At 48.4% G+C, this 25,914-nt stretch overlaps 1 protein-coding gene across 1 annotated transcript in view; it reads right to left on the bottom strand.

The window, feature by feature from the left end:
* Positions 1 to 25,914, bottom strand: part of PIWIL2 (piwi like RNA-mediated gene silencing 2) — a 727,256-nt gene that overhangs the window by 271,273 nt on the left and 430,069 nt on the right. The window contains exon 14 of the mRNA XM_082255773.1: positions 1,477 to 1,665. Within this exon, the coding sequence (XP_082111899.1) occupies positions 1,477 to 1,665 (189 nt within the window). The remainder of the gene's footprint in view (positions 1 to 1,476; positions 1,666 to 25,914) is intronic.

Below are 25,914 nucleotides of genomic sequence, written 5' to 3'. Positions count from 1 at the left end.
GTTGCATGACCACGAAGATGTCAAAGTGCGATAGCACTGAAAGCTGAATATTGGCCTGGTCAGGAAGGGGTTGAAAGTGCCCAGTATTAAGGTGGCTAAACAAATGACACCTGGGCCACGCTGCACTGGCAGAAGTCCTTATGCAGGGGCGGCCATTAATGCGACTGCTCAGCGTTGGGACACTAATTATATGGAACCCTGCCCAGTAATAAATAACCTGGGTGTTTCTGGTAGGGTGCTACAAAGGTGCACGACAGTGGATCCAAAAATAGGGGGATTGAGTCCATGAAGGTCTGGTTAGACATTGCCTGCGGAGATGTTAGCAGACTGCATCTTAGTCTGTTATAGACAGATTCTCTCTGTATTTTTACCTTCCCTTCAGTCATTTTTTTTTCTGCACCTTTTACACAAAACTCAGGCAGAGGGAACATCAGTGATTCTGGTTACACTAGCTTGGGCCAGGAGAAATTGGTATTCTGTCATCGTGTACATGTCAATAGACGGTCCTTGGCCTGTTCCAGCTTGGTCATATTCTCTCGCAGGGACCAATTTTCCATTCTTTAAGGTTGTTGGTTTTAGTGGCTTGGTTGTTAAAGCCAGAGTTTAGAAATATAGGGGATTTTTTATTTTATTTTGTCCTTCTGAAGGACCAAGGGAGGATCAAGCAGCTACCAGGTCGACCAATAGCCACTGAACTTGTCAGCTTATTTCTGAAGCCTTTTGGCTTGAAAGAAAGGCTTAACTGTTCCAGTGACAGCATGTTCTACCATGAGTATCAATGCCTCCTGGGCTGTCCTGCCATAGGGCTTCAGTGATTCAGGTCTGCAATATGGCTGTTTCAGCTCACACCTTGTTAGGTTTTACCAGATGGGTGTAGCAGCTGCTGAGCATGTTGCACTGGTTACCAGATTTTTGCAGGCTACTGTATAGATTCTTTTTTGGCCCGTTGGTGGTGGTATGTATCTCTCTCCTAATGAGCATTGCTTTGAGACATCCCTATGAGTAAGGAATAATAAGGTGGCTTTGTGTCCAGTGATGTAAGATAAAGAAAACTGGATTTTGTACTTGCCTATAAAATCGGTTTCTCCCATGTGGTGGTTCATTGCTTGCTACTAAACTGAGGTACTTTCTGCATGGGAGGAGATATACAAGGGAAGACTTCCTTTCTTTTAGTGCCAGTGTCCAATCACTTGTAGCTGGTGCATAAGCCTATGAGTAAGGAATAATATCGTGGCTCTATGTCCTGTGATGTACTCCAAGAAACTGATTTTATAGGCAAGTACAAAAATCATTTTTTTTATTTTTTGCTTGTCAGTGTACAATCCTCCTGCAGGCAGTACCATAACTTGATGGTTAAAGACTTTGTGCCCTACAATGGATGAGAAAATTAATCCTGTTGACACATGCCCTAACAGTACATGGTTCTAGTGGAGCTATTGCATAGTGAAAACAGACAGAAAAAGTTAAGCATCTTACCTCCCCCTCTATCAGCGACCTGATACTTCGTGCATAAGTCTCTACACGGTCATCTTTCAGTTTAATGGCATTGGGCTGGTTTACACGCATACCAAAAGAGCCTGCAATCTTCTCAAACACACTTGTAAGCTCCTGAACTTGAGATAAGGCACGTTCAGGATACATCACTACCCAGTACTGCAAATTAACCTGATGGAGAAAAAAAGAACATTTACCATAATTTATTGAATTTCTTAAAACTGCAACTATTAAGAGTCAACTGAAATGCGTATATAATAGATCTATAAGACAAATGTGTATATGATAAACCTGTACTGCTACATAAAGGCTCCTGCGCATTCAAGACCTATGCGCAGACTGGATCAGTCAATCTTTATGTTGGTATCTTTTGTTTTCCAGTCGTTAGCAGTCTAACGATTTTAAGCAGCTGCTCCAGATGCAGGACAATATAAATAGATCAAGGGGTTATTTTTATGTTAAAGCTTATAAGTGTCATTAGTTTCATGTTGAGGTCAAAGTTAAGAGTTTTAGTTTAAGGTTTAAAGCGGAAGCATAGCTGAAAAGCAGGGAAGAGCAACAGGTTTATTCATTCAGTACAGAAAAGAGGTGTAAAGAGAATTTTTTTTTTGAATTTCTGCCTTCACAAGCAGCAAATACTTACCGTTTCTTGGCTCCCCTACCACCTGGTTTAGCCTCCAGCACTACTTATGTGTATAAGGGAGCATGTGACTTGCTACCCAACCAAATGACAGCACTAGTGCTTGGGTGCTCTAAGTGTTAGATGCAAGCTGCAAAATGGAGCTTACAATGAGTTTCTTCTCCCCACTCCTGTAGGCTGAACAAAGCAGTAGGGGAACAAAAGGAACTGAAGTCTGTATACCTGGCAAAAAAAGGACCTATTATCACTGAACAGTAAATTTCTACAGGATCCAGCTCTCTGCACAATATGGGACATACTTCATTAAAAATAAAGTAACTAAAACAGTAGGGAAACAAAAATGAGGGGGCTAAACTTTAAGACATTGGACTAAGAGTGCTCCTGATACGGAAGTTCCAGTGAGGCATCAGTATCCAAAGCAGCAAGGAAACAAGACTCTTGGAAACACAGAAATAACAGTAAGCTAAACGAAGGCAAGGCAATGTGCCTAAAGATCCTTCCCTGAAAAGCTGCCAATCTATCAGGAAATAGGGCCTAACCTCATGTAGACAGTAAATTAGGGTATTCTGCCCACCTGCAGCCTATTGAAACATTGGGCCTTACTCCAAAGACCTTTATCTGCAGAGTAGGGCCAAATGTACAATCAAAGGTATGGGTTACTTTTTCACGACTTAAGGTAACTAGTAGGGAAGAACTGGAAACCAAAGGGTACCCTAAAAGGAAAAAGGGTGAGAATCAGGGTAGTGCCCAGTGTAGAAACCGGGCTATCTCTCCTGACATAGGATTCTCAGTGGAGAACCCATCAGTACAGGACAATGGCCAACTGAGTCCGACCCCAGAGACCTACCCAGAGTTGGATCGCGTGATGCAGAAGAAACCACTTGTTCTGGGCCCCAGAGCCAATATGCTTCAGTAGGACAAATCCTTTGAATAAGAGAAGGCGCTTTACCAGCCATCTGAAGGATAGGCTGAGTAAACATACCAGGGATTACCTAGTCAGGCAGAAGAATACACAGCTAAGGAACTGAACCAGAAACAGCAGAGAAGGGGGCTGAATTGGACTGAGAAGAAATGGGAGATAAGGATATACCCTTGAAGATTCACATGAGGGCCGATGCTCCTAAAAGCAGCGAGGTGTGTAACCCAGTTGTCTGACAATGAGGGATTTAAAAGTAGATATGTTGTGGACCTTTAAAGCAAGGTTACCATTTCCTACAGGAAACAGGCAAGGTCTTTGTGAGGTCCGTTCAGGAGTACAAATAGAGAGTCTGACTTCCTAATAGACTCCGTAGCTGCCAGGTACACCCTAATTGCCCTGATCACATCCAAGACATGCAAGGTAATTTCCTTCGGATGTGTAGGCTGGGACACGAGGAAGGCAACACAATGCCTTCACCAAGTTAGACAAACCTCCATCCTTCAGCACCTGGCGTTTAACAGGCAAGTTGTCAAAGCCAGCAACTGTAAGGAAGGATGGAAGATCGTTCCTTGGGACAGCATATCCTCCCTGAGAGGAAGCCCCCCAAGGAGCATTGGCAACCAGCCATACCCGATCAGCGTACCAAGACCGGCGGCGTTAGTCTGGGCGGAATCCCTTCTGCTTTGATCCTGCACAAGAGTCGTGGCAGAAATTTGAGAGGGCTGGAACAAATCGGTCAGCCCACCTTAGAAAGCCGGCTACTTACGGAGCCACCAGGACACTACTTGTGCCCTGATGGTGATTGACATAGGCCACGGCCATGGCATTGTCCAAATTAATTCAAACCGGACATCCCTAAAGACGAATAGTCCAACGAGCCAGACAAGGGCTGATCGCTCAGAGTTCCAGAACATTAATTGGCAGTCTGGACTCTGCCAGAGTCCAGGCCCCCTGAGCACATCTGTGCTGAGGACCCCTCCCCACCCTGACAGGCTAACATCCGTGGTGACAATCGTCCAGTACAGGGGGAGAAAGGATTTTCCCCGAAGTGCTAGAGAACAAAGTCACCTCTAGAGACCGTGGAAATTTGTCCCATTTCACCAGAATCTCTTTAGCAGAGATCTTGTGTGGAACTATGCAAACAGACCGCCTCAAGGGTGGACACCATAAGGCCCAGCAGCCACATGCAAGCCCGGAGGGATGACCTTATGCTGAACAACAGAAGCTGAATTGCCTCCTACAATGTCTGGAGTTTTTCCAGAGTCAAGAAAGCAGTAAGGAAAAGTTGTAAATGAGAACCTTCAATGATGTAAAATGCAAAAATGTATTGAAAAATTGACATAAAGTGTATTTTACAAAAAGTTGTGGTAAAAAACATTCCAGATATCCAGTGGACAACACAAAACAACCTGTCTAGACAAGCACATAAAGCGGACCTCTGACGCTCACACATACATTCCATTCAAAATTCCTCATGATGCATATGAAAGTATACAAATCAAGGCTAATTGGAAAAATCCAGGAATTGCTTTCCAGTGTATAAAACACATGGGTCAGTATTGCCATGAACACAGTCATATGCAGGTAAAGATGAAGTCGCCACTACAGCCAGAGCAGGAGCAACAATCCAGGAGATGGCAATTAAAACTAGCTGGTATGTAGGGACTGTGTTTCACTAGGCTTAAACATCAATGGATAAGGCCACAAACAGGCAGTAAATATCTCATTGTTTCCACAGTCACAACAGTCCTCTAACCAGACTCAAAGAGACATTTAATGCTTGAACGTAGATAGATACCCCAACATCTGACTAAAATCCTCAGTTAGATTTAAAAAGAATGGACAAACTCTGTTAAGCACAGGAAAACAGATCTTGGACAGCATGGGGTACCACAAAGTAGGCGTGTGGAGTCGGGACTCATGGGGTGACTCACCCGTCTTGCGAGCCGCTCACCTCACTAAAGACAATTCCCCGTTCAGTTTCATCCAGAGTCCATCATGAAGGGCGATACTCACAGATTACAGAGTGTCCAGAGGGTCAGTCGCCGGTGTTGGGGATGCTCTCAGCCGTACATGCGATAGCCGGCAGTCCTGAAGCCAAGGCCGGAACCGGAAGTCCGGGAGCTGTTGGCGTGGAACTTTCGGACGCCGGGCTATCACGTCTACGGGTGAGAGCGAGCCCCAACGCGAACAGTGAACGGAGGGGTGGTGGTGTCTGTCTCTATGTGAGAAGTAAACTCAAAGTGAGTGTAAAAGAGGACCTTGTTGATGGAGAGTCTGAGGAGTCTGAAGCAGTGTGGGTGGAAATGTACATAGGTGTGCGTAATACAAAGATTATCATTGGAGTTTGTTATAGACCTCCCAGTATTAATGAGGAGGTGGAGACTCGGCTCTTTGCACAGATAGAAAGGGCTGTAAAGGCTGGGACAGTGATAACAATGGAGGATTTTAACTACCCAGACATTGACTGCTGGAACAGTTAAAGGGCAAAAATTACAAGACAATTTTATGGTACAGTTTATTGAGGCCCCGACTAGAAACAATGCTGTTGGACCTGGTAGTCTCAAACCATGCAGAGCTTATTATTAATGTTCATATAAAAGAATATCTGAGTCGCGATGACCATAATATGATTTCATTTAATGTTAGCTGTAAGCAACAAACGCATACAGAAAATATAAAAACACTTAACTTTAAGAGCGAATTTTCCAAATATGAGGGCTGCTCTCCAGGACTTGAACAGGGAGGGAATATTGGCATCCATGAACACAGAACAGAAATGGAAATTCTACAAAAAGACTGTATGCAAACTCACTGCAGAGTATATTCCCATGGGCAATACGTTTAAAAGGCTAAAAATAAAACCTATGTGGCTCACGGCCAAAGTTAAAAAAGCTATAAATAATAGGAAAAGAGCTTTAAAAAATATAAAAATGAAGGAACACTATTACTGTTTCATTGTTATAAAGAATATAACAGAATATGCAAAAAGGAAATCAAGGACGCAAAAATTCAAAATGAACGACAGATTGCAAAAGATAGGACAAACCCCCAAAAACTCTTCAAATATATGAATAGTAAAAAGTGTAGGTCTGAGCATGTAGGCAAATAATCTTGAGTGGGTGACTGGGGACAAAGAGAAGGCAAATTTATTAAATACTTGTCTTTTCGTACATCACGGGAAACAGAGCCATAAGATAACCAATCAGAAAGGATGCCCTCCTATATAACCCCTCCCAAACAAGAAGTACTTCAGTTTTTTCGCTAGTGTCTAAAGGTGATGGTCACTGTGGAGAGTCTCTCCACATTTCTCTTCAAAGAAGAAAGAAGATATGCTACATACCCTGATCAAAGATCACTGAATCTAAGGTGTTAGCTAGCTATCAGATTCTGCCTAACCACTTCTGGACCAGAAGGATTTGCCCCCTTAATGACCAGGCCATTTATTGCGATTCGGCACGGTGTTACTTTAACGGACAATTGCGCGGTTGTGCGACGCTGTACCCAAATCAAATTGATGTCCTTTTTTCACAAATGCAGCTTTCTTTTGGTGGTATTTGATCACCTCTGCAATTTTTATTTTTTGCCCTATAAACAAAAAAAAAAAAAGAGCGACAATTCTGGAAAAAAAAAAATAGAATTTCTGTAAGAACTTACCGAAAAATTATTTTCTCTGAGTACTCTGACAGTCGCCGTCCGTTTAGTTAGCCTTCACGAGTGGGTAATGTGCCTCTCTGCAGGAGCAGGCTAGGCAGTGAAAAGGTTACCAAACAAAAGAATTTCCACATAACACACCTCTACGGGTTTGTTCCTCAGCTATTACCCATCAGCCACTAGAAGCTGCTCTTCAGTTATGTAGCAAGCAGTACATGAAGACTATCAACCCCAAAAATAAGAGGGGCGGGGGCAGCGACTGTCAGAGGACTCAGAGAAAAGAATTTTACGGTAAGTTTTTACAAAAATTCTATTTTCTCTTACGTCCTCTGACAGTCGCCGCCTGTTCAGTTAGCCTTCACGAGTGGGATGTCCCAAAGCAGTGCAGGTGTGAAGGGCGGGAAGACGCAACCAAAAGAAAAGGCAACGTGCAACCAGGCCAGAGTAAAAAAAACTGAGCCAACAGGGCAACAAAACCTGGATAAATACACCCCAAGAAGAGACAGAAACACACGTCTCTGCAAAACAACCGCTGCGCACAAAACTTTGCGGCCAAAGGAAGCATCCTAGGATGCCAGTACATCAAGTCAGTAGAATTTTGTAAAAGTGCACACAGACGAACACGTCGCCGCTACGCACACCTTAGCCACAGGAAGACCAAGAGGCAATGACGGCTCAAGTAGAATGTGCACTCACAGGAAAAGGAGGCACCGGAGCTTATAGTGAAGAAGCCCAAAACCAAAGTCCCTCCGATCCAAACCGGAAGAAACTGCAGCAGACGCAGCTGAACGCTTCCGAGGACACTCGGAAGGACAAACAAAGAATCAGACTTCCCAAAAGACTCCGTGGCAGTCAGGCAAAAACCTGATCGCCGGGACCACATGCAAGGAACACGGGACAAAGTCCTTGGGACGCTTGGGCTTCGCCCAAGGTGGAAGCAACGGAAGAAACAACGATGAGGTGGAAAACAGACACCACCGCAGGAAAAAAAGGCTGAGTGGGTCGCCGGACCACGTTATCCCTAGAAACGACCAAAGAAAGCGTCCGGCAAGACCGAGCCGCCAATACCGACACTCTGCGAACAGAGGTGACAGCCACCAGAAAAGGCAACGTCCTGGGACAACACAGGCAGAGCTGGTTCTCTGATGTCCTCAAAGGGAGGTCGTTATAAGAAAAAACGGACAAAAAAAACAAAGTCAGTCCCCACAGAAGCAAAGGAGCTTGTCGCGGGGTTATCAAGGAATTAGTCGCCAAGGGACGTTGGAAGAAAACCGGTAAAGGCGGACAACTGACCCACAAGCGTGCCCAGCGCCAAGCGCTGATCCACACCTTCCTACTTCCTTTGAAAAGGAGCAGGGATGAAACACTTGCGACTCGCACCAGGCAATATACGCCATCCAGGTGCGATGATACATTTTCCTAGAGGTAGCTTTACGAGCCTTCAATAAAAGGTAGGAATGACAGCCTTTGAGATACCCTTGTCTCTCAAGACGTGGCTTCCAACAGCCACGCCGTCAAAGCCAGAGATTGTAAAGTAGGATGGAAAATCGGCCCTTGAGACAGAAGATCGTCTCTTAGCGGAAGGCGCCAGGGAGGCTCGACGACCATCTGCACGATGTCTGCGTACCAAGACCGACGAATCGGCAAGTCTGGGGCCACCAGAATGACCTGCAGCCGTTCCGACGCCAACCTGCGGAGGAACCCGGATAACAGTTGAATAGGAGGGAAGGCATAAATCAGTCGATACCGGTGCCAAGGCACCACCAACACTTCCGTGGCATCCGTCAGAGGATCGCGGGTTCAGGCAACGAACCTTCCCACCTTTTTGTTGAAATGGGAAGCAAACAGATCCACGTCCGGAGTCCCCTAACGTGCACACAGGAGGTAAAACACTACCAGATGCAGGGACCATTCTCCCTGGTCCAGGGTCTGGATGACTCAGATAGTCTGCCTGCCAGTTCTCCACACCTGGAATGTGAACAGCTGAAATTGACAGAACGTGCGTCTCAGCCCAGAGAGGATCTTGGCTACTTCCTTGGCCGCCCCGGGCACTCTTGGTGCCCCCCTGGTGAGTGAAGTAAGCCACTGCCGTGGCGTTGTCGGTCTGCATCCGAACCGGGCAACCCTGAAGCCGAGTTGACCAACGAAACAAGCAGAGCTTGATTGCTCGGCGCTCCAAGATGTTCTTCGGTAAGGAGGCCTCCTCCGCCGACCACGTCCCCTGGGCACAAAGCGCGCCCAGAACTCCACCCCAGCCCAACAGGCTGGCATCTGTGGTGATCACCGTCCACAGCAGAGGCCGGAAAGACTTACCTTGTGCCAGAGTCGGTGACAGGAGCCACCACAAAAGATCCGGTATTGCGCGATGGCTCAGAAAAATCCTCCTGTCCAACGACTGAGGCGTTCTGCCCCACCTGGCAAGAATCTCTGTTTGCAGAGTTCTCATGTGAAACTGAGCAAATGGGATCGCTTTGAAAGCTTAAACCATCAAGGCCCAGGGAGCGCATGCAGGCAAGTAGAGAGGAGAGATCATCTCTAAGGGACCTGATCTCGCCCTGCAGGGTCTGGAGTTTGTCCTCCGGGAGAAAGACTGTCGCCTGAGCAGGGTCCAGGACCATCCCCAGGTACGGGAGGCGAACCGAAGGAGTCAGAGCCGACTTCTGGAAGGTGACAGTCCACCCGAACTGCTAGAGCGCCTGAACCGTGATCGACAGATCGCTCGTCAAGGTGGCACACGAGCTCGACCTTAGTCTTCCAGATAATGGAGGACCGCAATCCGCTTTAAACGCAGTAAAGCCAGCACCGGAGCCAAAACCTTGGTGAAGACCCTGGAAACCGAAGCGAGACCGAAGGGCAACGCCACAAACTGAAAATGCTCCTCTGGCACCGTGAAGCAGAGATACCGCTGATGACCCTCGGAGACAGGGATGTGCAGATACGCATCCTTCAAGTCGATGGAGGCTGGAAAGTCCCCTGGACTCAACGATGCCACCACCGACCAGATGGATTTCATTCGGAACTTGTGAACCCTCACAAAACGGTTCAGAGACTTTAGGTCCAGATCGGATGCACTTTGCCCTCTTTTCTGGGCACCGTGAAGAGATTGCAGTAAAAACCGCAAAACCTGTCCCGTGAAGGAACTGGCACAACGACTCCTTGGGCGAGAACAATTATTGTTATTATGTCTTGTAATTGTGGATCTACACAATGCCATTTTTGTGAAATCTTCCCAATGTCCAAAGACCGCACCCGGCACGGTAAGCCCCTGGGCAGCCAGGGGTTAAATAGGAACTTCGGAACATACCACTCTTCCAGCAAGATCCCCCCCCCACAGGATCTTGGTTCCTCCCTTCCGTGTCGGCGGCAAGTACGTCAGACTGGTCTCCCGATGCCCACGCACCTCACCAGGCGCACGCGCTGTAACAAGGAGCTACGTCAGCAGCGTCAGAAGCCCGGTACGTGCATGCGCGGGGGGGCTTTAAAAGGCCAGGGAGCCGGCGTCTCCCCAGATCTCCCTCACTACGAGGGGATAGGAGAGACAGAGCAGACGCAGCACCGGGTATACAGCTAAATAGTAAGTTTTATGGGATTGATCGACCATCAACTGCCACCACAGTCACCTTACAAATAAAATAAGAACTTTTAAGATCACCACTTTGTCTTACTGCCTACTTTGCCGTGGATGTCTATTAACAACTGGTTGCATATATCTCCAGCTATTAACACTCACAGAGAACATAGCAAAATACCGGTCTTGGGTGGACTATGACGATGACTGCAATCTTGCAGCATGTATTGTAAGTCTACCACATACCTTACAGTTGTGTTCAAAATTATTCAACTCCCAATGCTGTAAAGGGTTTTAGGGAATTTAGTGTACATTTGTAATTGTATTCAGAATGAAATCCTACAAGGACTTCTTAAAGAACCATATGCAACTAAAATTACATCAATTGGTTTTGTAATACAGTAGTGAATGTTTCTTTTGTGAATTCTTCATTGACACAATTATTCAACCCCTTAAAGACTACCACTCTGAAGAACAGAGGTTCATTGAAGTGTTTTCAATCAGGTATTGAAAACACCTGTGGATGTCAGGGAGCAGCAATAAAGCCTATTATTAGGCAGCTTTAAAATGACTGTGATACTCAGCTCCTTCTAGACATTTACTGGTGTGGTTACAAACATGGTGAAGTCAAGAGAATGGTCCAGGAAGACAAGAGAAGAGGTGATTCCTCTTCACAGGAAGGGCAATGGCTATAAGAAGATTGCAAAGATGTTAAACATACCAAGAGACACCATAGGAAGCATCATTCGCAAATTCAAGGCAAAGGGCACTGTTGAAACGCTACTTGGTCGTGGGAGAAAGAAGATGCTGACTTCGACTGCTGTGCGCTACCTGAAGCGTACAGTGGAGAAAACTCCCCATGTGACTGCTGAGGAACTGAGAAAAGATTTGTCAGATGTGGGTACTGAAGTTTCTGCTCAGACAATACGGCGCACACTGCGTAGGCCTCCATGCCTGAACTCCCAGGCGCACCCCCTTGCTGTCTCCAAAGAATAAGAAGAGTCGACTGCAGTATGCCAAAAGTCATGTGGACAAACCACAGAAGTTTTGGGATAGTGTTCTGTGGACTGATGAAACAAAATTAGAACTGTTTGGGCCCATGGATCAACGCTATGTTTGGAGGAGGCCTATGAAGAAAAGAACACCTTGCCTACTGTGAAGCATGGCGGGGGGGTCAATCATGCTTTGGGGCTGTTTTGCTTCTGCAGGTACAGGGAAGCTTCAGCGTGTGCAAGGTACCATGAATTCTCTTCAGTACCAGGAGATATTGGATGACAATGTGATGCAGTCCGTCACAAACCTGAGGCTTGGGAGACGTTGGACCTTTCAACAGGACAATGATCCCAAGCATACCTCCAAGTCCACTAGAGCATGGTTGCAGATTAAAGGCTGGAACATTTTGGAGTGGCCATCACAGTCACCAGACTTAAATCCGATTGAGAACCTCTGGTGGGACTTAAAGAAAGCAGTTGCAGTGTACAAGCCTAAGAATGTGACTGAACTGGAGGCTTTTGCCCATGACGAATGGGCGAAGATACCCGTAGATCGCTGCAAGACACTTGTGTCAAGCTATGCTTTACGTTTAAAAGCTGTTATAACTGTAAAAGGATGTTGTACTAAGTACTAAGATTGAATGTCACTTGGGGGTTGAATAAAACTGATAATGATGTAAGCACAGAAAAGACATTTGTGGTTATTTCATTATAAATGTTATGTTATATTTGTCTGACCTACACGCGCCTCTTTGATTTAATTGTAAGCAGGATGACTGAATGATCAAAATCAATGTCAAACTGGCCAAAACAATCAATTTCAGTGGGGGTTGAATAATTTTGTGGAATATTGTGGAAAGGATGTAGACGTCCCTTTTATCTCTCCACTTCAGAGCTAGTACCTCTTCATTATGCATACTGACTTCCCCCCCCCCCCCCCGATTTAATTTTTGGGTGATTAATCTCTGTGGGAAGCCCTTGCGGTTGGACCGTGCTGTCCCACAGGCCACAGTCTTTTTCAGGTAGAGATGGCGGAAAAGTGGGAGACTTGTGTAGAAATTGTCTACATATAGGTGGTAACCCTTCCCACACAGTGGTTCTTTCAGCTGCCAGACGATTTTGCCACTTGTCCCCATATAGGTAGGGCACCCAGGGGGGTTTAGCTGACTGTCCTTTCCCTCATAAATTTGGAAATCATAGATGTAGCCCATGGCCCTGTCACATACCTTGTAAAATATTACCCCATATTTGGCCCATTTACTTGGGAGGTATTGTTTTATTCCAAGCCTTCCGGTGAAGTGGACTAGGGACTCATCCACACAAATATTTTTATCGGGGGTAAACATTTGCTTGAAGCTGGAGCAAAAAAAATTGATTAGGGGCTGAATTTTGAATAATTTATCATAATTTGGATGATTTCGGGGGAGGCACTGGGCATTGTTGTTGAAATTTAAAAATCGCATTATCATTTTGTAACGGGTTCTGGGCATCAAAGAGGAGTAGACTGGCACATGATGGCAAGGTAGGGTAGACCAGTAGGAATGAAGTTCATTTTTTTTTTTGTCAGACCCATATTGAGGATCAGTCCAAGGAAAATTTTAAATTCTTCCACGGTGAGGGGTTTCCAAACAAAAGGGCGGGCATAGGATGAATCAGGATTGCTGGCAATATGTTGGCTGGCGTACAAATTACACTGCTCCATGATGTAGTTCAGCAGATCATCCGTGAAAACCAAATAAAATAATAAAGTGGGGTTACATTATCCGATTGGATTTGAGGGCCTGGCTGTGCTCTAAAAAGGGGAATTACAAGTTCTGCTGAAGTATCGGGCAGCCATGTAGGAAATAATAGAACATCCGGAAGGCTAGTATGGGCCCTGCCTCGTTGTGGGTGGGACGCCCTGTTACCAGCAGCTGGCCTGTCATGTAGGAATGATGCCCTGCTTGCGCTTGCCACTGCACAAGGACTTGCAGAACTGCTGGTGGATGCCTGTGTATAATCCTGGACGTGGAGTGCTGCGTTGCTGGTGGATGCCTCAGGAGTTGTTGCGCTGCTGGTGGATGCCTCAGGATGTGTTGCCCTGTTGGTGGAAGCCTGCGCCTGCTCAAATCTCCTGAGCCTCTTTTTTTTTTTTAACAGAAAAGTTTATTTAGAAAATTCAGTGCAACAATACAGAAGTGCAGCCAACAAGGTACATTATCCAAAACAAAAAGGAGATACATGTAGCATAAAACAATAATCCGTGCACATATACAGGCAAGGTATACAAGCAATACAGTCAACCCACAGCAGTAACCCGAGGAGATAGACACATACAATACAGGAGACACAACACTGTTTAAGTCTCAGATCCAGATACAGTCTCCCGTGGGAGAAGGAGGCATGAGGTCAGGGGGGCTAAGGGAGGGAACACCACCACCATGCCCCACCTCCCCAGCCCCCCAGGGGAATTAGAACCAAAGCAACACCCAGGGGCATGAAGGGACACAGCAACACCCCTGCCACCAAGCCCCATCCCACCAGAACTAAAGGCGGACAGACCGCGTCCCCAGCCACCTGTCCCAGATCTTTCCAAACTTCTGTGGGCACTGACGGCCCATATAGGTCAGTTTATAAAGTGGAAGGGCCGAGTCCACCAACGCCCGCCAATGGGCGACCGTCGGAGGAGCCGACCCCCTCCAATGTTGCAATAGGGTTTTCCTGGCATAAAATGACAAGTAAAACAACAACATTTTCATATATTTAGCCTGAGTTACCAAACCACCCAGCCCCAGAAGAAGTATCCTAGGGTCAAGGGGGACCTGGACCTCCACCACCGCACTCATCACGGCCACCACCTCCCTCCAGTACTCCTGAATCTCGGGACAGTCCCACACCACATGAAAGAAAGTTCCCACCGCCTGCCGACACTTATAACATAACTCCGAATGCGCAGGGTAGATCCGGGCCAGGCGCTGAGGAGTGCAATACGCCCTATGCAAAAATTTTAGCTGGATAAACCTATCTCTAGCCGAGATCATCGTGGGCAAGTACTGCCTAATCCCGGTTTCCCAGTCCTCCTCAATAAGTGTAGGAACATCCTGATGCCAGCAGTCAAACAGGGAGGAATCTCCATCTGATTGGCCGCACATAAGGCGGAGATTGACCGAAGACAAGATGTTGTCAGCATTACGCGTGGTCAAGAATCGCTCTACCCGATTCGGAGCAACAGTGACCGCCCCCGGGAATTGCGCCTGCACCGCATGTCTCAACTGCAGGTACCGGAACAACATGCGGGACGGAAGGCCAAATTTCTCTCGCAGTTCTGGGAAGGAGAGCAACGTACCCGTCGGCATGATATGTTGTATTTTTATCACCCCATGTCCTGCCCAGACACTAGGATCCGGGATAGACCTGAGGTGAGACAAGTTTGGGTTTCCCCACAAGGGAGTATGGGGCGAGATCGTCCCCCCCTCCCCCGCGGCCACCAGCATCTGCTCCCACACCCGTACCACCGTACACATCAACGGCGTCGCTTGAGCAGCCGCCCTCCTTACCCTATAAACCAGGTTCGAGAGGGCTGCATAGGAGCCCAAAATGGCAGCCTCAAGGGTGACAGCCGGATTAGAGCAAGGTTGGGCAAACCACCACCTCACCGTAACCAAAACTGCCGCCCAATAGTATTTCTTAAAGCAGGGTAACGCTAGACCCCCCGAGGAGAGAGGTAGCTGGAGCTTCCACCTAGCTATGCGGGGCACCGCCCCCGCCCAAATAAAGGAGGAGAGGACACTATCCAATCGGCGAAAAAATTATGCAGGGACAGGAACCGGGGTATTTCTAAAGATATAGAGGAACTTAGGGAGAAAAACCATCTTTATCAAATTCACGCAGCCCACCGGTGTCAAGGGTAGTGTCCGCCATACCTGACATTTGTTCACCAATTGTTGGAATACAGGTTCCAAATTATCCACAAGGTAACGCGATAGATCTGTGCGCACCGTGACCCCCAAGGTATCTAAACTGGTCAATCCACTGCAATGGTATATCCGCCGGGGGAGGGGGGAGTAGCAGCCGTGAGGGGCAGCACACTAGACTTAGACCAGTTTATCCGAACCCCTGAGAACACCCCATGCCTATCAATAATGGGCCGCAGCAAGAGAGTCCGAGGTGTCATTTAGATAGAGAAGGGTATCATCAGCATACAATGAAATGCGTTCAACTACCTGTCCCACCTGCAAGCCTCCCACGTCATCCGTCACGAGAAATCTAATAGCTAGGGGTTCTATTGCGAGAGCGAAGAGACCGGGGGACAGCGGGCAGCCCTGCCGCGTACCCTTTCCCAGTCGAAACGGGGATGACAAAAGGCCATTAGTACGAATTCGGGCCACCGGGGCCGCATACAACAAGCGGATCCACGCAATAAACCGGGGGCCCCAAGCCAAATCTAGACAATACCTGCCACAGATAGTCCCATTCCACGGAGTCTAAAGCTTTTTCTGCATCTAGCGATGCCACTGCACCCCGTGAACCATTCGACTCCGCACACGCTATGTTAGTATGTAAGCGGCGAACGTTGATGTCCGTACCTTTACCCGGCATAAACCCAGTCTGATCCCCGTGGACCAAGAGGAGGATCACAGAGTTAAGGCGATTGGCCAGAACTTTAGTTAAGAGTTTAGCATCCACATTTAACAGTGAGATGGGCCTATAGGAGGAACACAATTCAGGAACCTTACCGGGCTTAGGCAGGACAACAACAACAGCCTCTGACATAGAGGGCGGCAGGGAGCCCGCCTCCAAGGCCACGCAGAGCGTCTCATGAAAGGAAGAAGCAATAATATCCAAGTTAGTTTTATAAAACTCAGTGGGGAGGCCATCGGGGCCAGGAGTCTTCCCAGCTTGCAGGGATTTGATCGCCAACTTAACCTCACGCAGGGATATGGGAGCGTCTAGCCGTGAAGCCTCAGCAGGGGGGAGGGAGGGAAAGTCAATCTCATCTAGATAGGCCGACAGGTCCTCAGGCAGATAGGCTGCCCTAGTGGTATAGAGGGAGGAGTAGTATTCTTCAAACCTCTGCGAGATCAACAGCGGGTCCGAGAGCAACGTCCCGTCCTCCGCCCTGATATTGGCAATGCTAGCCCCCCCCCGCATCTCTCTGACGCCAGCCAGGCCAACAGCCGACCAGATCGCTCCCCCAGCTCAAACACCCGCTGGGATTGGGAAAGTAGAAAGCGGCGACACGACTCAGCACGAATCAGTGCCACCTCCCGATATGCGGACTGCATGTCAGAGTATGTGCCTCTGTCCAGTGTGGACAGATAGTCCGCCTCCAGAGACGCAGCCTTGGCTTCGGCTACAGACAACTGTACTCGAGATTCCCCCCTCACTTTAGAAATATTGTACTGGTATCTACCCCTAGCATAAGCCTTGAAGGCGTCCCACACCATAGCTGGGGTCGCAGTGCCCTCATTATGGTGCCAGAACTCGCCAAGTTCGGAGGACAGTATCGGCACAATCCTCTCACCCGTCACCCAGAACCGAGACAGTCGCCACAGTCCCTGACCCACCACCGAGTCCGTAGAGAGGTCCATCAACACCGGGGCATGATCAGAGATGCCCCGAGGAAGGATGGAGGTCCCCGACACCCTGGGTAGTAAGGACGAACTGACATATATCAGATCAATACGTGAAAACGTAGCATGAGTGGCTGAGTGGCATGTAAATTGGCGCTGAGAAGGATGTTTCCAGCGCCAAACATCCTGCAGACCAAGCGCCTCCGCCCAGCGGGCTAGGCCAGAGTCAGTCATCGGGTCAGGACGAAGCTTATCCAGGGAGGGGTTAGGTGGCACATTAAAGTCACCAGCAAAAATTAAATTAGGAGTAGGATACTGAGCTACCAAGCCCTGAAGTCTATGTAGCAGGCTAAGGTCAGCAGGCGGAGGAACATACAACCCAACAATCACCAGTTCTAGCCGATCACACAGGGCATGAAAAATAATATATCTACCGTCTTGGTCCAAGTGGAGATCCAGGAGCACAAATTGGAGGGACCGGTGCACAAGAATACTAACCCCGCGGGAGCAGGAGGAGAAGGTAGAGTGATAATACGCCCCCACCCATGACCTCTTTAAGGCCAACACCCGGGCGCCCGTGAGGTGGGTCTCTTGAAGAATACAGATGTGCGGGTGGTGTTTCTGCAAAAAGGAGAACACCAGAGAACGCTTAAACTTAGAGTTCAAGCCCCGCACATTCCACGTGACCAACCTCAGGGGGGCCATAGCATCAGGAGGAGAACAGAGAAAAGGGGGAGCTGTCCAGCAGAGACAGTCCCCCCCAATAGACCCAGGTTACACAATAGAGGAGTTAACCCGGCCCCACACACATGGAGCACAGAACAGCAAAGCACATAAGTGCACAGATAAACATGGACAGACCTTGGTGGCAAATAAGACATAAGACATTGAAATACATCCCAAAACAGGAACTTCCCCAACACACCACACCCCCCCCCCTCCCCCCACCCCGCAGCACCCCAAAAACGTGGGTGAGCTTGAGACCCCAAACCAAACATGACTAGTATCAAATGGGGGACACTATACCAACAGGGCGCCTGGCAGAAACAGTCAAACCTACCAGGAGCGCCGAGCACACTGCCTATATAAGTAAAAAATAAAGTAAAAAATACAAAATACCCGCCCTCTGCAGAGACTAAAAGAAGGGCACCAGACCAAGGAAAAATAAAAAGGAAAAAAGGGGGTATCCATCCAGGGGGAGATGATCGTCCCAGCAGAAATTCAGCTCAGGGGAGAATATGAGAAGTGAGCAATTGAGTCCATGGCTATAGAAACGGAGGGATAAACAGAAAAGGTGGATCACAGATGATAACGGGGGACACAGTTCCAAGTGAAGTGCAGTCACTGTAAAATCGGGACAAAACAGGGGGAAAAAAGAAAAAAAGAGAGCAGTCCACCTGAGAAAGTCCATGCAGGTCTCAGGACTCACAGCAGTAAGGCAGGAGTAGTACACCAACACCACCCCAGACCCAGCCGGGCCAGTACCTAAAGAGACGCCACAGATGCTCCACAATCTAGCGACGGGGCAAAGATTCCAGCCAAGTGGAGGCCTCCTCTGGGGAAGTGAAGAACCGAAGGGATTCACCATCCTGCACCCGAAGCCTGGCCGGGAACAGCATACTATACTTCAGACCCCTTTGCCGCAGGGCCAGCTTGACGTGGCCAAAGGATTTGCGCAGTTTTTGCGTCTCAACTGAAAAGTCTGGGAAAATCATCAATCTGGCCCCCTCCAACCGCAGAGCGTCCTGCTTCCTACTCTCCCTCAGTACCGTATCTCGGTCCCGAAAGTTCAGCAGCCGGAGGATAAAGGTGCGCGGGGGTGCTCCAGGTGGCCCCCTGCGAGCTGGCATCCGATGTGCCCGATCCACCGCAAAGTATGGAGAGATTGCGGCCTGCGGGAGCAGGTCACGGAGAAGGCGTTCCGCAAAGTCTGCAGGATGAGGGTCTTCAGCCCCCTCCGGGAGGCCCAAGATCCTTAAGTTATTACGGCGGTTACGATTTTCAGAATCCTCCGCCCGAAACTCCAAAGCCTTCACCTTCACGCGGAGGGTATGCAGGGAAGCCGCATGGTCTCTCAGGGTATCCTCCGTATCCCCCACCCTGCGTTCCACCTCAGAGAGCCTGGTGCGGAACTTGTCCATGTCCCGCCGGATCAATCCTATGTCCATCTGTACAGTCTCGATCTTGGAGGTCAGGGTGGACTGACAGATGGAGATAGCCTGCATGAGAGCCGTGAAGTTGTCCTGCTCCCGTACGGCAGGGTCCACATCATCCGTCTGGGTGGCCATATTGGCGCCGGCAGGAGCAGCAGGGGCCGAAGCGGACGAACGGGGCGTCGAGGACGGTCTGCCCCTGGTCATAGCAGTACAGGGAAGTCACCCGAACCCTCCGGTGAGGCAGAGGGCGGCAGGGCAGCAGAGTAAAAGGATTAGAATAGGCAGGTCAGCGGAGCTCCCTTCCTAGACGTCCGCTCCGGTCGCCATCTTGGACACGCCCCCCTCCTGAGCCTCTGTTAGGATTCCGTCATCCTCCGTTTCCATTTCAGAGTCACTGCTTTCTACTGGCTCATACTCGCTATCCGAGTCTGACGGAGAGAGTTCAACACTACTATCATCCGACATACTCTGGAGAATATGGGGAGCCTCCTCGCAGCTATATAATTTTTTAGCCATGTGGACAGATGTGCGCTGGGTGATCACGGACAGATGTGCGCTGGACGATCATGGACAGATGTGCGCTGGGTGATCACGGACAGATGTGCGCTGGGTGATCACGGACAGATGTGCGCTGGACGATCATGGACAGATGTGCGCTGGACGATAACGGACAGATGTGCGCTGGACGATCACGGACAGATGTGCGCATAATGATCACGGACAGACGTTTATATCGGTGTTGGTGACACTGTTTTGGGGACACTAGCAGGGTGATCAGTGTGTAATTAGCAAAAAAAAAAAAAGCTTCAAACTCACTGATCCCCTGGCTGCAGCACAGATTGTCTCTTCTTCTCACTGACAGGATCTGTGTCAGGAGAAGAAGAGATCAAAGCCGTTACAACGGCTGTATTTACATTACATGACGGCTGTGATTGGACACAGCCATCATGTGATCAGGAGGGCCAATCATAGGGCCCTCTTGTCGCAACTTGTTGCTATGTGTCCGAGGGACACAGGCACATCGAGATTGCGCCGCTGCGCGTGCCTGCGGCGGCGCAATCTCTCCTTTTGCAGGACGTTCGGGAACTTCCGATCAGAAGGACGAGACTCCCACCCGGCTGTATATGTACAGTGGCCAGGTGGGAGGTGGTTAAATGGAAACCGAAGACGATCTTAGGCAGGAAGGACAGACAGGGACTAAGCACCACTTTGTCCCTGTGAACCACCAGGTAGGGTGACCAACAGGACAACGCCGCCAGCTCTGACGCCCTGTGCGCTGAAGTGATAGCCACCAAGGCGGCGACCTTCTGCGACAAGGTAGGCAGAGAAAGTTAACAAATATTTACAAAAGGCGTTTTTTTTTTAAGAACTGACAGTACCAGATTGAGGACCCATGGAGGCAATGGAGACCTAACCGAAGCAGCCAGGTGGGGTACCACCTGAATGAAAGTGTGAACTAAGGAATTGGAGGCCAACAGCCATTGTTAAAAGATTGTTAAAGTGGAAATCTGACCCTTGATGGTGCCCAGGGCCAAACGCTGATCTACACCTCGTAGAAACTCCAGCAGACGAAAAAGAAAAGCAACGGGGAGAAACCCCCAGAGCCTCGCACCAAGTAATGTACGCCCTCCAAACTCGATGATAAATCTTACTAGAAGTAGATTTTTTTAGCTTTTAACAGCGTAGGAATTACCAGATCCGACAACCCTTTGTCCTTCAGCACCTTGCTTTCAATAGCTAGGCCATAAAGCCAGCGACCGTAAAGCAGGATGGAAGATCGGTCCTTGAGAAAAAAGATCTTCTCTGAGAGGGAGTCTCCAAGGGGCATCAGCATTCAGCCTTACTAGGCCTGCCTACCAAGACCTGGCTGGAATCCCTAATGCTTAGATTCTACGTAGAAGTTGTATTGGAGGAAAAGGGTATATGAGACGATACTGGCCCAAAGGGGCCACAAGAGCGTCGGAGGCATTGAAGAGAGGATCCAAAGACCTTGCCACAAACCTCTGAACCTTCCGGTTGGGACGAGAAGCAAACAGGTCCACGTCCGGAGTCCCCCACCAGAGAGATAGTTGTTGAAACACTTTCGGGTTAAGAGCAGTGTTGGGGGTAACTAGTTACAAAGTAACTGATTACAGTAACTACATTACTTTTTTTGGTAACTAAGTAATGTAACTAGTTACAATACTAATATTGGTAACTACACTACTTTACTAGGCTATAGGAGGTAACTACACTACTTTACTAGGCTATAGGAACGCGCTTTCCTGCATTACAGCACGGCTTATTTCGAAGAATAGAGCGGGATGAAGTTTATGACTTTTTGTTTATGTTTTATTCTGTTTTTTTTTTTTTCAGGTTTTGTTCTCATGTTTCCCAAAGCCTGTGTTTATACAATAAACTCAATGAAGAAAGAGTGTCATGTATCTTCTTCTACACGGTCAATTAAGAAAGAGGAGAGTAAAGTAATAAGTAGTGAAGTTACTTTTCAAATGCAGTAACTAGTAAAGGAATCTCATTACAATTTAAAGAAGTAACTAGTAACATTTTTTGAGTAACTACCCCAACACTGGTGAAGAGACCATTCGTCCGGATCCAGCGCCTCTCGACTGAGGTAGTCCGCCTGCCAATTTTCCACCCCTGGAATGTGCACAGTAGAGAGGGCTGGAACAAAACGTTCTGTCCAACTTAGAATGCTGGCAACTTCTCCAGGCATTTGGTGCCCCTTCATCATTGACATTTGCCACAGCCGTAGCATTGTCCGACTGAATCCTTACTGGGCACCACTGCAGATGACCCATCCACCGGGACAGGCAAAGCCTGATCGCCCGAATCTCCAGGATATTGATCGGCAGACTGGACTCCACCCGAGTCCAAACCCCTTGAGCCAAACCTGTGCCCAAGACAACTCCCCATCCAGCCCAACTGGCATCCGTGGAAACCACCGTCCAGTACAGGGGGAAGAAAGGACTTTCCCTGTTGAAGCGCTAGGGAACTAACCCACTAGCACACAGCGTTTGGCACTGCCAGGAGACCTACCTCACCAGGGCCTGCACACCCCACACCAAGCAGAGATATTCAGAGACTGCACACCCCACTACAATAGCAGAGAGAGGGAACCCCAACCAGACTCACCACTACCCAGGAGGGGCACCGAGCACCAGACATCAGAAGGGCAGAGACCCACGTGCAGCATCCAAAAGGAAGGAAACCTGGGAATCCACACAAGGGAAAAGAGGAGGGGCCCAGACGTGCACATCTGCCGTTGCGCGGCTCCAAGAAAATGGTAGCTGCTTCAAAGCATGCCGAAACAGAAAATGGGCGCCGGACCCAAAAAACATGGCCACTGGACCACATAAACATGGCAGCCAGAGGAAGACCAGGGCCCCAAAAACATGCTCCCTCCCCCTATCCCCAGAAACTACTGCCGGCGACCAGCCCAGTAGGCCCTGCCAGGAACAGCTCCCATATCTAGTAACCCCCCGCATCGGCCCACAGGACTATCCCTCAGAGGGGAGGGGGGTGACAGACTAAAAACCCCATCCCCGCATTACAAAGCGGGGGGGGGGGCCTGAGAGGGAGGAAGGGAACCCATAGATCCGACCACCTGCGCCTGCTCCACACCACACCAGGAGAAGAGGGGGGACCATACTTACTGACTCAGGGATGCGGGCACACAAACTCCAAACAGATCCCCTCGCCACCGAAATTGGGGGGGGGGGGTCGGTCATGGAATCGCTGTGATCGGACCAGGTGCCCGGTCATATGTGACCCTGCGAGGGTGTTTAACTTGCTGGTCAGCCCCCGTCCAGTGGGGCTACGTCGCGTCCAACCTAGCGCATAGCTGATGGTCTGCATGCAGTCGATGGCCTGGACAGGGGGGACCACTGGATCTAAATGTCCAGCCCGGCTGTTGATTTTAGATCTCTGCAAGAAAAAACCTGGAAGAAAAAATAAAAGAGAAAAAATTGCCAGAACCAGAGATCCCAACAGGGAGCAAGGTCCTTAGGCAGAAAAAAACTGAAGCCTATAGCAGAGAGGGGGATGTATACTAGCTATCACTGCCCATAGGCATAGCCAAGTTGTTTTTTCTGCCTAGTGTCCTACTTCTGTAGGATGCGATAAAACCCTACAGTTCTGAAAATGGAGCGCTGTGACCGTCAATGAAAGAAATAGATATATAGAGAAATACCGTATTTATTGGCGTATAACACGCACCTAAATTTTAGGGGAGAAATTTCAGGAAAAAAGCTGAAATTTAAAATAAACAGCTTTGAACTCAGAACATTTTTTTTAAATCAAATGTAGTCTCACCAGTGCCCACAAATGCAGCCTCATCAGCGCAGTGCCCACGAATGCAGCCTCATCAGCGCAGTGCCCACAATTCAGACTCGCCTTAGATGCAGCCTCGCCAGTGTAGTGCACATACATGCAGCTTCGCCAGTGCAGTGCCCATACATGCAGCCTCGCCAGTGCAGTGCCCATACATGCAGCCTCGCCAGCGCAGTGCCCATACATGCAGCCTCGCCAGCGCAGTGCCCATACATGCAGCCTCGCCAGCGCAGTGCCCATCATGCAGCCTCGCCAGCACAGTGCCCCATACATGCAGCCTCGCCAGTGCAGTGCCCATACATGCAGCCTCGCCAGCGCCCATAATTGCTGCCTCGCCAGCGCCAGTGCCCATGATTGCAGCCTCGCCAGTGCCCATGATTGCAGCCTCGCCAGCGCCAGTGCCCATGATTGCAGCCTAGCCAGCACCAGTGACACTATCCGAATCACTTTTAAAAAATGTCCAGGAAGGAGCCTCGAGAGGTAGAAGGGGGCGGGACGCGCTGTCATCGGAAGTCCCGGCGCCTATGATAGACGTCGGCATAGGAGGCGGGACTTCCGATGACAGCGCGTCCTTCCTTCTCCTGGGCGCCGCCCGCCCCTTCTACCTCTCGGAGCTGCTTCCTGGACTTTTTTTTCTTTATTATATTGGCGTATAACAAGCACTAACTTTTTCCTCCATTTTTAGGAGGAAAAAGTACGTGTTATACGCCCATAAATACGGTATATCATGTTTTTTGTTTTATGTAATTTTCAGACCTTAAATTATTTTTTAATCGTGTGCAAAAAAACGCAAAACCGCTCTGGCAGCGAAAGGGTTAAAGGATAAGTTCACCTTCAATTAAATGTTCTACCTGTAAACACTGTTAGTTGAAAAAAGAAAAAAAAAATTGGGTCCTAACTTTTTTAGCTGGCTTCTAGTTTCAAAGCAAAATTCTCAAGCCCTGCTGTAAAATACTTGAAGAAAAGTCTTGTTGGGTGCCTGAGAGAGAGCTAGAATTGGATGCAGAGACCGGTGTTAAAAAAGGGTCCTTCTCTGAAGCAAAATAAGCATACTCACTATGAGATGTGGGTTGTGTGGGCCTTCGGCGGAGTAAATGCCTGAGTTTTGCTGAGGTTCACGTTTGCCTGGTTTCCACTATTGCTATGGGTGAGGGTATTCGCCTGTGGGGTACTCACAAAGACACCCAAACAAGGGTCATGGCTATACCTGTCACAATGGCCATACCACTGAAAGAGTATTTAGGGTTTGGGATCCATAGTGATGTACCTCAGCCCTGGATCTGTATAGTACAGTTAGCTACAAGCATTGCACCAAGTGCGGAGGTGAGCGTCTGTGCAGGATCCAGTGCTCAAACCAACAATACAGGCTCTCTCCATGATGTGGGTGGGGGCACAACTCTCAAGGCTTTACTAAGGTTGCACCAATCAGACTTCAATGCTTCTAATGTGGTTTTAGAAGACAGTGAGATGCTGATCAAAGAATACAGAGCTAAAACAAACTAGAAAGCTAAGTTATTTCTCCATAAGGAAGAAGAGGTCTATGGCATTATGACATTAGCAAAAAACTGTGGACTCAGGGAATAAGGTAGAGTTATAGGGGGATGCACAGGGGGCAAGTCCTCAAAAGCTTGAGGGTGTCCAATAAACTGTACCAGCCTTTACCCAGAGTCTATGAATATCCAGCCTGTGTTCTGTACTGTATGCATAAGATTTTCCCGCTTTCTTACCACTTGCCTATTGGGCACTCCCCCCCCCCCCCATTTTTTCTGCATAGGCCAATTATCAGCTTTCAACGCTGTCACACTTCATGCAACACTGTATCCAAATGAAATTTTTAGCATTTTTTTCCCACACAAATAGAGCTTTCTTTTGGTGGTATTTAATCACTGCTGGTTTTTTTTTTTTACTTTTTACACAAAAAAAAAAAAGATTTTGAAAAAAAAAAAGAACTCACTGTAAAATTATTTTCTCTGAGTCCTCTGACAGACGCAGCCCTTCCAAGTTTCCTCACAATTGGGTAATGGCGCCCTCTGCAGCAGCAGGCTAGGTAGTGAAACTTCATTAAACTTTCACTAGGCACACCCTTAGGGGCTGTTACTTCAGACATTACCCCCAGACACATGGAGCATACTAATCAGTTTCGTAGCCAGTAGTACAGGAAGACAACCAACCCCAAAATAGAGGGGCGGGGGCTGCATCTGTCAGAGGACTCAGAGAAAATAATTTTTCGTTAAGCTCTTACAAAATTCTATTTTCTCTTACGTCCTCTGACAGACGCAGCCCTTCCAAATCTCATCACAATTGATGAGATGTCCCAAAGCAGTGCAGTTGTGAGGGGTGGGAAAGAAACAAAACCAAAATGGCAACATGTCATTAAGGCCAGAAAAAAAACGTAGCCAACAGGGCAACATAAGCTCAACCTACAGGAGCTAACCCCAGAACATAAATTCACCCCAGGAAGAAAAAAGCATGTCTCTTCAACATACCGCAGCCTGTAAAACTCTGCGGCCAAAGAAGGCATCCAAGGATGCCCTCTGGTCAACCTTTCATCAAGATAGCCAACACCCCTTTCATCAAGATAGCCAACACCCTCGCCACCGAAAAGGAGCG

Source organism: Pelophylax lessonae (assembly GCF_965119305.1).
Source record: "Pelophylax lessonae genome assembly, chromosome: 4".
In the NCBI taxonomy this organism is placed as follows: domain Eukaryota; kingdom Metazoa; phylum Chordata; class Amphibia; order Anura; family Ranidae; genus Pelophylax; species Pelophylax lessonae.
Note: the sequence above shows the minus strand (reverse complement) of the source record. Positions and strands in the feature narration are given on the sequence as shown.